Here is a 12645-nt window from a genome sequence, read left to right as displayed (position 1 = left end):
TGCTTTCATCACACTGTCAGAGCTGGCCTTCACATGGTTCTCAAACTATTCAAATCCATGGAGCGCCATATAATAACTCAGAGAGGGTACAAAGGGAACCAAATGGACCCATATGGGGCATTCACCCCAAAAATAAGATGATCTACATGCTCATAACGAGCTTGTTTGTAGAGGGGAAAACAGATCAGATCACGTACTGAGGGTTTAGCTTTATTTTGTCTGTCAACCGTATTGATCAATCCTTCCTTCCTTCCTTCCTTTCTTTATTTTTTTCTTTCTTTCTTTCTTTCCGACGTACCCCTCTCACTATATATCCATTTCCTCATCCCTTCCTCCCCACACCTCCTATATAAACACTAAGCAGTGTCTGTTCCATCCTGTAGCGTCTGGCCAGTGCCAAGGCCCACACCTCCTATATAAACACTAAACAGTGTCTGTTCCATCCTGTAGCGTCTGGCCAGTGCCAAGGCCCACACCTCCTATATAAACACTAAACAGTGTCTGTTCCATCCTGTAGCGTCTGGCCAGTGCCAAGGCCCACACCTCCTATATAAACACTAAACAGTGTCATGTCTGTTCCATCCTATAGCGTCTGGCCAGTGCCAAGGCCCTCACCTCCTATATAAACACTAAACAGTGTCTGTTCCATCCTATAGCGTCTGGCCAGTGCCAAGGCCCTCACCTCCTATATAAACACTAAACAGTGTCGTGTCTGTTCCACCCTGTAGCGTCTGGCCAGTGCCAAGGCCCACACCTCGCGATTCGTCAGTGCCAACCTCCCGTGTAACAAGTTCAAGAACCGGCTGGTCAACATCATGCCCTATGAGACCACGCGCGTCTGCCTACAGCCAATCAGAGGAGTGGAGGGATCCGACTACATCAACGCCAGCTTCATCGACGGATACAGGTACGGTCGGTATAGGCCCTCTGCCCTCGGCATACTGTGTCCTCCTCCTGACACAGTCATTACATAATCGCCCAATCACAATGGCAGTGACTTTAATCGTTGTACTTGAATCCTTTCCATTTGTATATAAATAATCTTTTGAAGATCAGAGGCAAGTCTCCAGACGTAAATACAAACACAAATCTTTTGAAGAAGGTTCATAAATATTCAAAGAATTTCACAAATAGCGGAAACTTTAGACCTACAGCTTGTGGGTTGGCTGTTTTTCACTATTTTCAAAGATCTTTGAAAGTATAAAAATAATGATGAAATATTATTGTCTGTTTTGGACCTATTTATTTCGGTATCGGCCATTTATTTATTTGTTTATTTGCTATTTAAGTTATTTGTTACTAGAGCGGTGCCCGTTGGAGCCTCTACATCGGTGCCCGTTGGACACTGGTCCACTTGGAACGATGCAAGTTGGAAATGGATGTCAGATATTATGTCTGTGTCCCTTTTATGCCCATACATGGAGTTCTTTGTCAGGCATGCCCAAATATGGAGTCTATGCAGACGTCAGGATGATGTCAGAACAGGCCAGCTCCATATATGGACACTGGGCAGGGGGGGCCTGGCAGAGGCCCTTTTGGGGTGATTCTGGACAACCGTGGCTCCGACCGACTCGACACCGGCCACTGCACCCCCTGTGGTGGTGTGGAACGCGTGTGTCGAAATTTGAAGTCGGTGGGGCGAACGGTTCTCGAGTTATGTGGATTACAGACATACACACACAGACCCCTTTTCCACCAGTTGGTTCCCAATGGGAACCCGTTCAGTTATTTTTGGTTCTTAGTTAATTATGAATTGAGTGTGCAACTACACGGCAGCTCTTGCGTCCCCCATTGATGGCCCGGATGGAGGCAGGTATAAAAGATCATTTGTACCTGTTATTTTTAGTGACAGGGGTTTTTAACCACTGGCCTGAAGGCAGTATTCCCGGCATATTCCCGGTTTAGGGGGCTGTCTGCTCTAATTGATGATGCTTTTTTAAGCACCTGTTTGTCATATATATGACTCAGACAGCAAAACAACTTGCTAGCCCCCTTAACAACCCCGTTAAGGGCATTTTTCTGTCTAATACCTAGGTTACCAAACCAGCAAATGGCAGCAAAGGAAATTACAGACTCAATGAATGCTCTGTAAAACAAAATCATTAAAGATTTGTCTACCTGAAACTTGGCTATCTTCCTTAAACAGAAAAGGCGCTGCTGGCCTTTCTTGCACAACATTTCAGTATTGACATCAAATTTCAGACGGTTGTCTATTATGGTCCCTAGATATTTATAGGATCAATATAAGTAAATTAATATACAATAACCCTTCCACAGTAGTAGCTTTTTCATATTTTCTAATCAACTGGGGAAGTTTCATGGTGATAACAATCTAATATAGGTATGGCTTTGCCCACTCAATTCATAATTAACGTCCGTTAGTTAGTTATCTGCCCTGTGCAATTCAGTGTCTAAAACGCAACCTCATTTTTAATACTTTCAGCGCCATTGCTATTGATTAATGGCAATTGCGCTTTTATATTGCATTTGATCGATCGAGCCATAATGCTACTTACGTTAGCCGGTTAGCTAGCTATGTTGTTAGCACAGCACTGGATCGTCCATCTTAGATCGTCCCAGATGGCATTTTGGTCAAAACAGCGTTTCTTTGACGGCACAGAGCGTTCCAGTGCCCCGGGTTGGATTCATATTGTAAACAAGGCCTGTCCCGTCTCCGTTGAGCGTCCTAGGATAATCTACTTCCGGTAGACTGGAACTGTGGCTTTTCAAAATAAGAGCTCGACTGGAAAGAAATGCTGGTGTGAATTAGATCCTAATTTTTCAATAAATGCATGTTAAAGATTTCTGGCTGTGTTGGTGTTGTTTCCCCTGAACTTGATATTGCGTAGATGCAATATCAAGTTCCCTAGCCGTAATATATGTACGTATTGTGTGGGCCTCATAAATGTTTACATTATTGTGTATTACTTATTCATGATCAATTCACGATATCCTGATCGTTGAATGTATTCATATTCTTTTAAGTGTACTTAAAATGTGTAAATTATTTAAACAGCTGCGTCTTCTCGTGTGTAGCAGAGGATACATAATTAAATAGAAAAGAGATCAGTGCCATCAACCAATAGTATCAGATCCAAGGATCATATTGTGTGTGTGTGTGTGTGTGTGTGTGTGTGTGTGTGTGTGTGTGTGTGTGTGTGTGTGTGTGTGTGTGTGTGTGTGTGTGTGTGTGGGGTGTATTTCTTTATTTTTGTTTACATGATGTTTTTGCATAGTATTGTGTATATTATTTTGACTTTATCTGTTTTCGATGAATTGAGTATACACGAGAGGACCCCAATGGAAACAAAAGCCGAAAGGCATTCTTGGTTTAAAGGTTTCATCCTTTCAGCAGACCTTGTATTGTACTGTGATTCCCTGTGCCTCTCCATGCAAACTGTTAATAAGGTATTCAATCAATGTGTGTGTGTGTGTGTGTGTGTGTGTGTGTGTGTGTGTGTGTGTGTGTGTGTGTGTGTGTGTGTGTGTGTGTGTGTGCATGTGTGTGTGCGTGTGTGCGTGCATGCGTGTAGGCAGCAGAAGGCCTACATTGCCACCCAGGGTCCGCTGGCAGAGACTACGGAGGACTACTGGAGGATGCTGTGGGAACACAACTCCACTATCGTAGTCATGCTGACCAAACTGAGAGAGATGGGACGGGTATGGACACACACACACACACACACACACACACACACACACACACACACACACACAACCTTTTACCTCAGTGGTATTCTGGATATCGTTTCTGTCGGGTGGTCCAAAACTTGGAAGATTCAAATTGAAAAGCATCAAAAGTAGCAGATCTACAAGATCTACAAGGCTGCAGATCTACTACTTTTGATACTTTTAAAGTAGCAGATCTACAAGGCTGCAGATCTACTACTTTTGATACTTTTAAAGTAGCAGATCTACAAGGCTGCAGATCTACTACTTTTGATACTTTTAAAGTAGCAGATCTACAAGGCTGCAGATCTACTACTTTTGATACTTTTCGTGTGCCGCTCTAGTGTGATCTAGACCCAGTGTTTGTGACACAGTGTTCTAGCGTGTCCCGTGTTCCTTCCTTGCAGGAGAAGTGTCATCAGTACTGGCCCGCGGAGCGCTCAGCCAGGTACCAGTACTTTGTGGTGGACCCCATGGCCGAGTACAACATGCCCCAGTACATCCTCCGAGAGTTCAAAGTCACAGACGCCAGGGTGAGGCAGCTGTGTGTGTGTGTGTGTGTGTGTGTGTGTGTGTGTGTGTGTGTGTGTGTGTGTGTGTGTGTGTGTGTGTGTGTGTGTGTGTGTGTGTGTGTGTGTGTGTGTGTGTGTGTGTGTGTGTGTGTGTGTGTGTGTGTGTGTGTGTGTGTGTGTGTGTGTGTGTGTGTGTGTGTGTGTGTGTGTGTGTGTGTGTGTGTGTGTGTGTGTGTCAACATGCTCAGACTCTACCTGAGAGATAATTTGTATGAAACTGAAGAATGAGCATTAACTACAAATGTTGCCATTACTCCAGGACGGCCAATCACGGACCGTGCGTCAGTTCCAGTTCACCGATTGGCCGGAACAAGGAGTGCCAAAGTCAGGCGAGGGATTTATCGATTTCATTGGCCAGGTGCACAAAACTAAAGAGCAGTTTGGCCAGGATGGGCCAATCACAGTGCACTGCAGGTAAGTGCTCCGAGTCTCTGCATGGAGGTGTTGGACTGAGACCATTACGGCTCCACTTGGGCAGTGTTCATGTTTTCAGCAGATTTTGATTTAGTCTTTTGAATAACACACCATTTAGTCTTTAGTCCTATTAGTCTTAAATCTTACATTTTTATCCCACGATTTTGCAACTCATTGTTTTTCACCCAGTGTCAATTATCTAATGTAATCCTGGGCACACTTCATCTGCCAACCTGTGGGGGGCAGCGGACTGACCTCATGCTTCCTTCTATGCATGAGGAGTCCAAGCTGCTTCTTTTCACCTGACAGGGGAGAGTTTCCCCAGCCGGACGTAGCGCGTGGAAGGAACACATTATTCCTTTCCTCTGCATCAGGCTGACCAGGGGGAGGCGCATTTATAGTAGGAAAATATTTAGTCTTAGTCTAGTCTTAGTCGACAAAATTAACACTGCCGTTTTTACACTTTCAGGTTTAAATGAAGGCTGCAGATTTTTCTGTTAACAAAGGCAAAGCACTTTTTTAAATGACTTGAAATTAGTTATATAATACATGGAGCCTAAGCACTTCAGTCCTAGTTCACACCACATATTCGTGCCAAGACAAAACCATTGTAAGCATGATTCATACTTTGTCGTGACAGCCGACCTATAATCTCACAACGCATCCGCGTCATGTAGTGAGCTTGTAGATCGGCTATATTCGACGCACGACGGCGTAAATATGCAAACATTGGAAAGTTGCAGGGAAGAATGGGTGAGAGTGAGAGTGTACAAATTGAACCAAATGGACCCTTTTACTCATTTTGGATACAAAAAAAAATCCAGTTTTTCTCCTCTCAGTCAAATCTGGTCACATTTGTACACCAGTACCGGGCCATTTGGAACGCACTCAAGGACACTTAAGATCCAGAGTGTTTCTAGTGAGCCAAGATAGCAGCATCCAGCTGACTCTGTTTGACCAGAATGGCAGAATGGAGCAGAGCCTTCATTAGTATCATCGGTAACACCTGTGAAGGAAGGAAGTAAAGGAAGGGGCCCCAAGTTCTTTCCAAAAGGTCTGCTGTGCATGTACCCCATTGCAGCGGACTGATGAATCACCCTGAAGGTATTTTCCGTCTCCCTGTGTTTTCCACCGTGCAGCGCTGGAGTGGGCAGAACGGGTGTGTTCATCACCCTCAGCATCGTGCTGGAGAGGATGCGCTACGAGGGAGTGGTGGACATCTTCCAGACGGTCAAGATGCTACGCACCCAGAGGCCTGCCACTGTTCAGACAGAGGTGGGTTAGGGTTAGGGTCAAGATGCTATACGCACCCAGAGGCCTGCCACTGTTCAGACAGAGGTGGGTTAGGGTTAGGGTCAAGATGCTATACGCACCCAGAGGCCTGCTACCATCCAGACAGAGGTGGGTTAGGGTCAAGATGCTATACGCACCCAGAGGCCTGCCACTGTTCAGACAGAGGTGGGTTAGGGTTAGGGTCAAGATGCTATACGCACCCAGAGGCCTGCCACTGTTCAGACAGAGGTGGGTTAGGGTTAGGGTCAAGATGCTATACGCACCCAGAGGCCTGCTACCATCCAGACAGATGTGGGTTAGGGTCAAGATGCTATACGCACCCAGAGGCCTGCTACCATCCAGACAGAGGTGGGTTAGGGTTAGGGTCAAGATGCTATACGCACCCAGAGGCCTGCTACCATCCAGACAGAGGTGGGTTAGGGTTAAGATGCTATACGCACCCAGAGGCCTGCCACCGTTCAGACAGAGGTGGGTTAGGGTTAGGGTTAAGATGCTATACGCACCCAGAGGCCTGCTACTGTCCAGACAGAGGTGGGTTAGGGTTAGGGTTAAGATGCTACTCAACCAGAGGCCTGCTACCATCCAGACAGAGGTGGGTTAGGGTTAAGATGCTATACGCACCCAGAGGCCTGCTACCGTACAGACAGAGTTCTGACAATGAAACACGCTGCCTCTGCTGTACCTTAAACCATTAATATAATCTATTGTTAGGCATGCCCTAATCTGGGAACCCATTGGCAAAATAAAGGAAAAACAACACCCTCTTTTCCTTGAGATAGCTAGCTATTTTTGGTGAAGAGACACTCTAGTCCTACCATCTTTTCTAAAAAATCTAAAGACTAAAAAGAAAGTGTGTTTCCGCACACCTATCCCCCCAAAGTTCCTGCTCTGAAAGAGCCACAACCCTGGTAAATATAGAAAATAATATATATTATTTTTGGACACTATTATGACTCGAAAATGCAAGTTATGATTTTCAGTGGTTCCCAAACGTTTTAGCCTGAGAGGTTATTAGGTTTTTGCCTGGGACCCAAACTAGTGAAAATAGCCGATCTACAAGCTCACAACACGGCACGAAGCGACGCGTTGTAGATCGGCTAATTTCACTTCTTAAACTTCTTTCTAATTTGGGCGATTTCTTAGATTTTTCTTTGATTTCCTTGTGAAATTACTGGGGGAAAATGTCTTGAAATAGTAATAATTATAAACAAAATGTAGGAAACAAATAAATAAAGGGACCCATAAAAATGTGTCCGTGACCCACAAATGGGTCCCGACACCAGTGTTTGACAACCACTGTTCTACAATATGTTTACAATGTAGGACTACCTCCAAAATGACCCCTGTCCTGTGGTCTGTGTGTGTGTTCCCCGTCCAGGACCAGTACCAGTTCTGCTACCGGGCCAGTCTGGAGTATCTGGGAAGCTTTGACCACTATGCAACATAGAACCCTCCAAACCAACATCCCAAACCACAGTCCTACCTAGTGCACTCCTCAGAAAAGGTCACAAGTGTTTATGAGGCAGTGCACTAGGCAGCAAAGCGTGTCTTTTGGAGATTTTTGTCCGCCACGTGCGGGCGTGAAAGGGGACCATCGACCTATACCCCCATATACCCAGCAAGAGCACCTCTACCTGAGCCATAGTTACCCTGCTTGACAAGGGTGCATCCTTCCACCCTCAGCCCCAAAAACGCACCCATCGGTCCAGTCTGAAGAAGCAACTTCCACCACCCAGCTCAACAAAAAAAGAACGTGGTCGGTATTTGTTTCGGCGCGCTCCTTTGCGAGCGCGCGGGTCGCTTTACATTGTTTGGGGTGTGGGACTCGTCCCATCCACTTTACCAGTGTAGCTTCACCAACCTAAATACAGGACTCGACTAACAGTATTAAAACTGTCACATGAAACTTTTGTTTTTCTATCTTGAGACTTCTACAGAAACTCACACGAATCAATGTCATGGAAGACGCCTCGAGGACGGAGTGAACTTGTGAGCTGTTTAAAGCCACTTTTTGAGGAGGGACATAAAATGGCCGATGGGACGGGAGGCTGACCACACAGAGCACACAGTATTGAAGAAAATAAAAATGAAAACACACAAAAAGAACAGAGACACTAAAGAATACTTTTTTTTGTTTGTCTGTTTTGGAAACAGACTGTCGTTTCCTGAGAATTAAGAAGATATTTCTAAAGTAAAACAAAAGAAAAAAAAGAAGAAAAAATACACACCATTTCAACCTTATGCTTCACGTATTAACATAAGGGAAATTTTGGGAGAAGGTCAAAAGGTACAGTACAGTACGCCACAAAGTTAAAGATGAATTTAGTTTTTTAGAAATATATAGATCTGATTGTTTTTTGTTTTTTTTAACTGGGTATTACTTATTTCATGTTGTTAGTTATTTCTTTCTTTTCTCTTTTTTTTTTTTTACTGACTTGTGACTTTGTCCCCTCTGACCATACACAGACAGGGTCATGAAATGTTTTCTTTTTTGTATTCCAATGAGGTGTAGCGAGGTTTTTTGTAAAGATATATATAATATTAGTACTGTTTCAAAGTGTACAATCAAAGCCAATTTGAAAATGTTCACTGTTCTATAAACACCACACCGTCACCGAGTGTCACTCACTCCTCCTGTAAGTCCCTTCTTCCCTTTCTAATGTCTACTCTCTTTCCCACGACCTTCCAGAACCTCTGCAGTTCTGCCATGGGTTTTATGTTTACGTTAAGATTATAGCCACGACTACTCCTGAAAGGGGAGCTACGTCATTTAAAAAAAACGAACAAATAGCAAAGATAGCCGATCTACAACGCAAAGAGAATGCCGATCCACAACGCATTGCAACGCCACGTGTCGTGAACCTGTCGATCTGCTATAATTTTTTTTAGAAAGAACGTTCTGAAAGTATAAAGTTGTGAGTTCTGGGTACCACCTTCTTGAGCAGGGCCCAAATTAGGTTCTGGGAACCTTATGTGAATAAACCAAGCTGTAGCGTACGTATGGAAACACAAAATACAGTTCACTTAGTTCTTGTCGTCGAAAAGAGCCTCACCTCATTTTCAACCTTACCCACACAGAGTCGGAGAGAGGCGCCACCTCATTTCTATCAGCCCTGTGATGTCATAAACATGGGTGGCCATTTTGAATTGCCAGGGACCATAGAAGTATAAGTGTTAGAACCTGCTGCTACCAAACCTTACACTTTACCCACACCTGTGCAGGTCCAGAGAAACCCCACGTCCACTTAAAGCCTGACTTCTACTGCACTTGGTTGCACTCGGGGGTCACACGGTGAAAACAGTTGATCTACAAGTTCACAAAGGTGTCGCAGCGGGATACATTGTGAGCTTGTCGATCTGCTATTTACGGTGTGTCACACTTGCATGCGACTAAGTAAGAATGAGGCATCGCATATGCACAGAAATGAATCTACATATATATATATAGTATTTATATGTTGAAATAAGCTTCACAATGATTTTACAAGCAGGGATGGAGAAAGGGGGATTTAAAAAAAAACACAATGGAGGGTGGGAGAGAGGCTGAAATGATCTTTCTCACTGGAATGCTCACCAATATATGACTCTGTCTGATTCAGTGTGCAATAAGTAGATGTATTATTATATATTTTTGTGTCAAGTCACTAACTGCAGTTGTATGCCATGATGATGATAATAATTATTATGATGACTGTGTGTAATTATTTTTTTCCAGACACAAAGGTGTTATGAGTGATATAGTATCCTCCGCTACCATTTAATTTGTCCAAATAGAGCAGTGGTTCTCAACCTGTGGGCCTAAATTAAATTAAACTAAATTAAATTAAAAAGAAAATAAATTAAATTAAAAATAAATCAATTAGGTACTAATACATAAATAAAAAAATTATTCGATGTTAGCTTCCACTGATCCAAGCCCGGAACACAAACGATCGATTGATCTGAAAATCAAGCCCAGCCAGGCTATCTGGCCACTTCAAACTGCTGTGGTAGGACCGGTGGTCAGCCACATGGGTGGGCCGCTTCAAATTGCTGTGGTAGGACCGGTGGTCAGCCACATGGGTGGGCTGCTTCAAACTGCCGGACCGGTGGTCAGTCCCATGGGTGGGCTGCTTCAAACTGCCGGACCGGTGGTCAGTCCCATGGGTGGGCCGCTTCAAACTGCCGGACCGGTGGTCAGTCCGATGGGTGGGCCACGATCACCTTTGGGATTTTCTAGTGGGCCCTGAATGATGCAGCGAAGGTTGAGAACCGCTGAAATGGAGGGATGACCTCAGACCTACAGTGTGTGTGTGTGTATATGTATATATATATATATATATATATATATCATGTCACAATGCCAGTACAGGATGTCATCCCTTAGCGTGTCACACAGCAACCAATCGAATGATCGAACTCATATGTCAGGAGCAGCCAATACGTTATTATTTTTTTAGTTTAGATTTCTAGTGCCTTATATTACACGCCTATTTTGATAAAGTTACTTTACAAAGGTTTTTGTGTGTGTGTGTGTGTGTGTGTGTGTGTGTGTGTGTGTGTGTGTGTGTGTGTGTGTGTATTTTACGTTTGTATGCTTGTACTGTATGTGAACTGGAATATTATGTACATACATAATATTGTGTGTTAGATTATGTTGTGTATAACTTATGTTATGTTATGTTATGTGTACGTTTTGTGCGTTCAGTGGTCGGCTACATGGAGGATAGGCTGGGTGGTTGTGTTCACAATGTTAAATCAAGTTAAACACAAAGTTAAAAAACGCCATTAGCAGGAGGAGAGTCCAATTTTCTTTGAGAGAGACTGGAAGTTTTTGGGGTTTTTCATATTTTTTTCCCGGGGCTTTCAGCTCTGTGCAGAAGGTTTTTTTGTGGAGTCTTCTGTTTTGCTGCCATCATGCCATACGAATAACTTGGGCAGGCACTGACTCTGAACTGGCTCAGGCAGGCCACACTCACACAGTACTCGGCTATGTGGGATAAAGGTTGAATAGTTGTGTGGCGCCACTTTCTTAGTCAGTTTGAAGAAAAGCAAAATGTCAAACTATCTAGGGATGTGTTTAACCTGAAGACCTGCACCTAAAATCAGTAAAGATGTTTTTTTGTTTGTTTTTTTGTCCCTTGTTCTGTATATTGTTTCCTTTACTGACAAAGGCTGAGGGAGGTTCAGGTGCTATTTTTATGTCTCTCGCGACGGAAGAGGTTTTTTGTTTTTTGTTTTAATCTTCATTCATGCTTAACCATGTAAGGGATCATTCATATTATTGTCCACAATCTTACAGTAACCCTGATGTTTTTTTGTTTTATATGCATGGTACCACTTTTAAGACGCCCCCTTTGGTCACACCTGTTATGGGAAGACTTGCACTTTCTCTCTATGTACTATGCACTATTATTAACGCCCTGTTATCCCTGATGTCCCCCAAAGGAAAAATATATATAATAATAATAATTTTACTTGAACTAGTTAAAGATGGACCCTATAATGCTCACATGGTTGTGTAATATGTAAATAACACAAAACACACAGAGTAATCTAAAGAAAAGAAAAAGAAAACGGGGGAAAAAAAGTCAAATGCATAAATAAAGTAATGAATAAATAAAATAAAAGATATAACAGAGTTGTATAATAAGAGGATCCTCACCTGAAGTCACTGATTATGGCAGTGCAATACATCACGCCATCCATGACGTCCTCATGGATATATTGTACCACAAAATAAACAATTTCACAAGTGTTATATGACCCTCCCCTCCCCCCCTCCTCTCCCCTCCCCCCACCAATTATGTATCATGTGGATGAATAAAACTGGAGTTTATAAATTGTATAAAATAAAAAATAAAAAAAACATATGGTGTGTTACATGGATCTGTTACCTCCAATTGGTCTGTAAATGTAAGGAGTTTTATTTTTGTTTTGTTTTGTTCTCTGCTCCGGGTGAAACAAGTGCTTTTTATTTTCTTACATTGGTTCTCGGGGTGTGTGAAAAAAAAAAAAAAAGAAGTCTGTATGGAATTCTGGTCTTTGTCGACACAAGTTTGATTTGTTACAAATAAACTGAAGTGAAATACTTCCTTTGGGTGTCCTTTTAAGCCGCAGCACTGTGCAGTGCAAATGCCTCCATGTGAAAACAACTACTATGATAATGTATTTCAATATTATACTGTATGTAGAAAACATGCAGTATAAACTTGTGCTGTTAATTCGGAACACAGATCCAGAATTGTTCATTCCTACGGATAGGATGCAGTGCGCCACATTGGCGGTGTTTCCAGTTTTCTGTAGTAGTTTCTTCAAGTGTTTTTTATTTTATGGAGAAAAATCCTCCGCAACACTCCGCAATTTGCTCCGCAATCCTCCGCAACACTCCGCAATTTGCTAATGTTTCTCATCCTCCGCAACACTCCGCAATTTGCTATTGTATTTAGTATTGCGAAGGAATTGCGGAGTGTTGCGGAAAAATTACGGAGTGTTGCGGAGTATTGCGGAGGAATTGCGGAGTGTTGCGGAAGAATTGCTATAGTATGCCGTACGATATGGGCTATAGCCCATGGTCCAAAATGATGAGAAACGAGGCTAACTTTTTTTTCCAAAATTTCAAAAAACATGGGCTATAACCCATCGTTTTTTTCATTTTTTCATTTTTTTCAAATCCTCAAAAATGATGAAAAACGGCGTGCTATAGTATGCCGTACGA

At 43.0% G+C, this 12645-nt stretch overlaps 1 protein-coding gene across 8 annotated transcripts in view; it reads left to right on the top strand.

Annotated features, from left to right (window-relative positions):
* Positions 1 to 12021, top strand: part of LOC308313061 (receptor-type tyrosine-protein phosphatase delta-like) — a 169964-nt gene extending 157943 nt beyond the window's left edge. For all 8 annotated transcript variants that reach the window (XM_080759947.1, XM_080759953.1, XM_080759951.1 and 5 more), the window contains 6 exons: positions 729 to 907; positions 3534 to 3660; positions 4077 to 4202; positions 4501 to 4655; positions 5795 to 5930; positions 7327 to 12021. In XM_080759947.1, coding sequence (XP_080616073.1) covers positions 729 to 907; positions 3534 to 3660; positions 4077 to 4202; positions 4501 to 4655; positions 5795 to 5930; positions 7327 to 7395 — 792 coding nt within the window. In that variant the 3' untranslated portion in view covers positions 7396 to 12021. The remainder of the gene's footprint in view (positions 1 to 728; positions 908 to 3533; positions 3661 to 4076; positions 4203 to 4500; positions 4656 to 5794; positions 5931 to 7326) is intronic.
* Positions 12022 to 12645: the final 624 nt, after the last annotated feature.

This window comes from Protomyctophum bolini, assembly GCF_963924005.1.
Source record: "Protomyctophum bolini genome assembly, chromosome: 3".
NCBI lineage: Eukaryota > Metazoa > Chordata > Actinopteri > Myctophiformes > Myctophidae > Protomyctophum > Protomyctophum bolini.
This window is presented reverse-complemented; position numbering and strand designations above follow the sequence as displayed.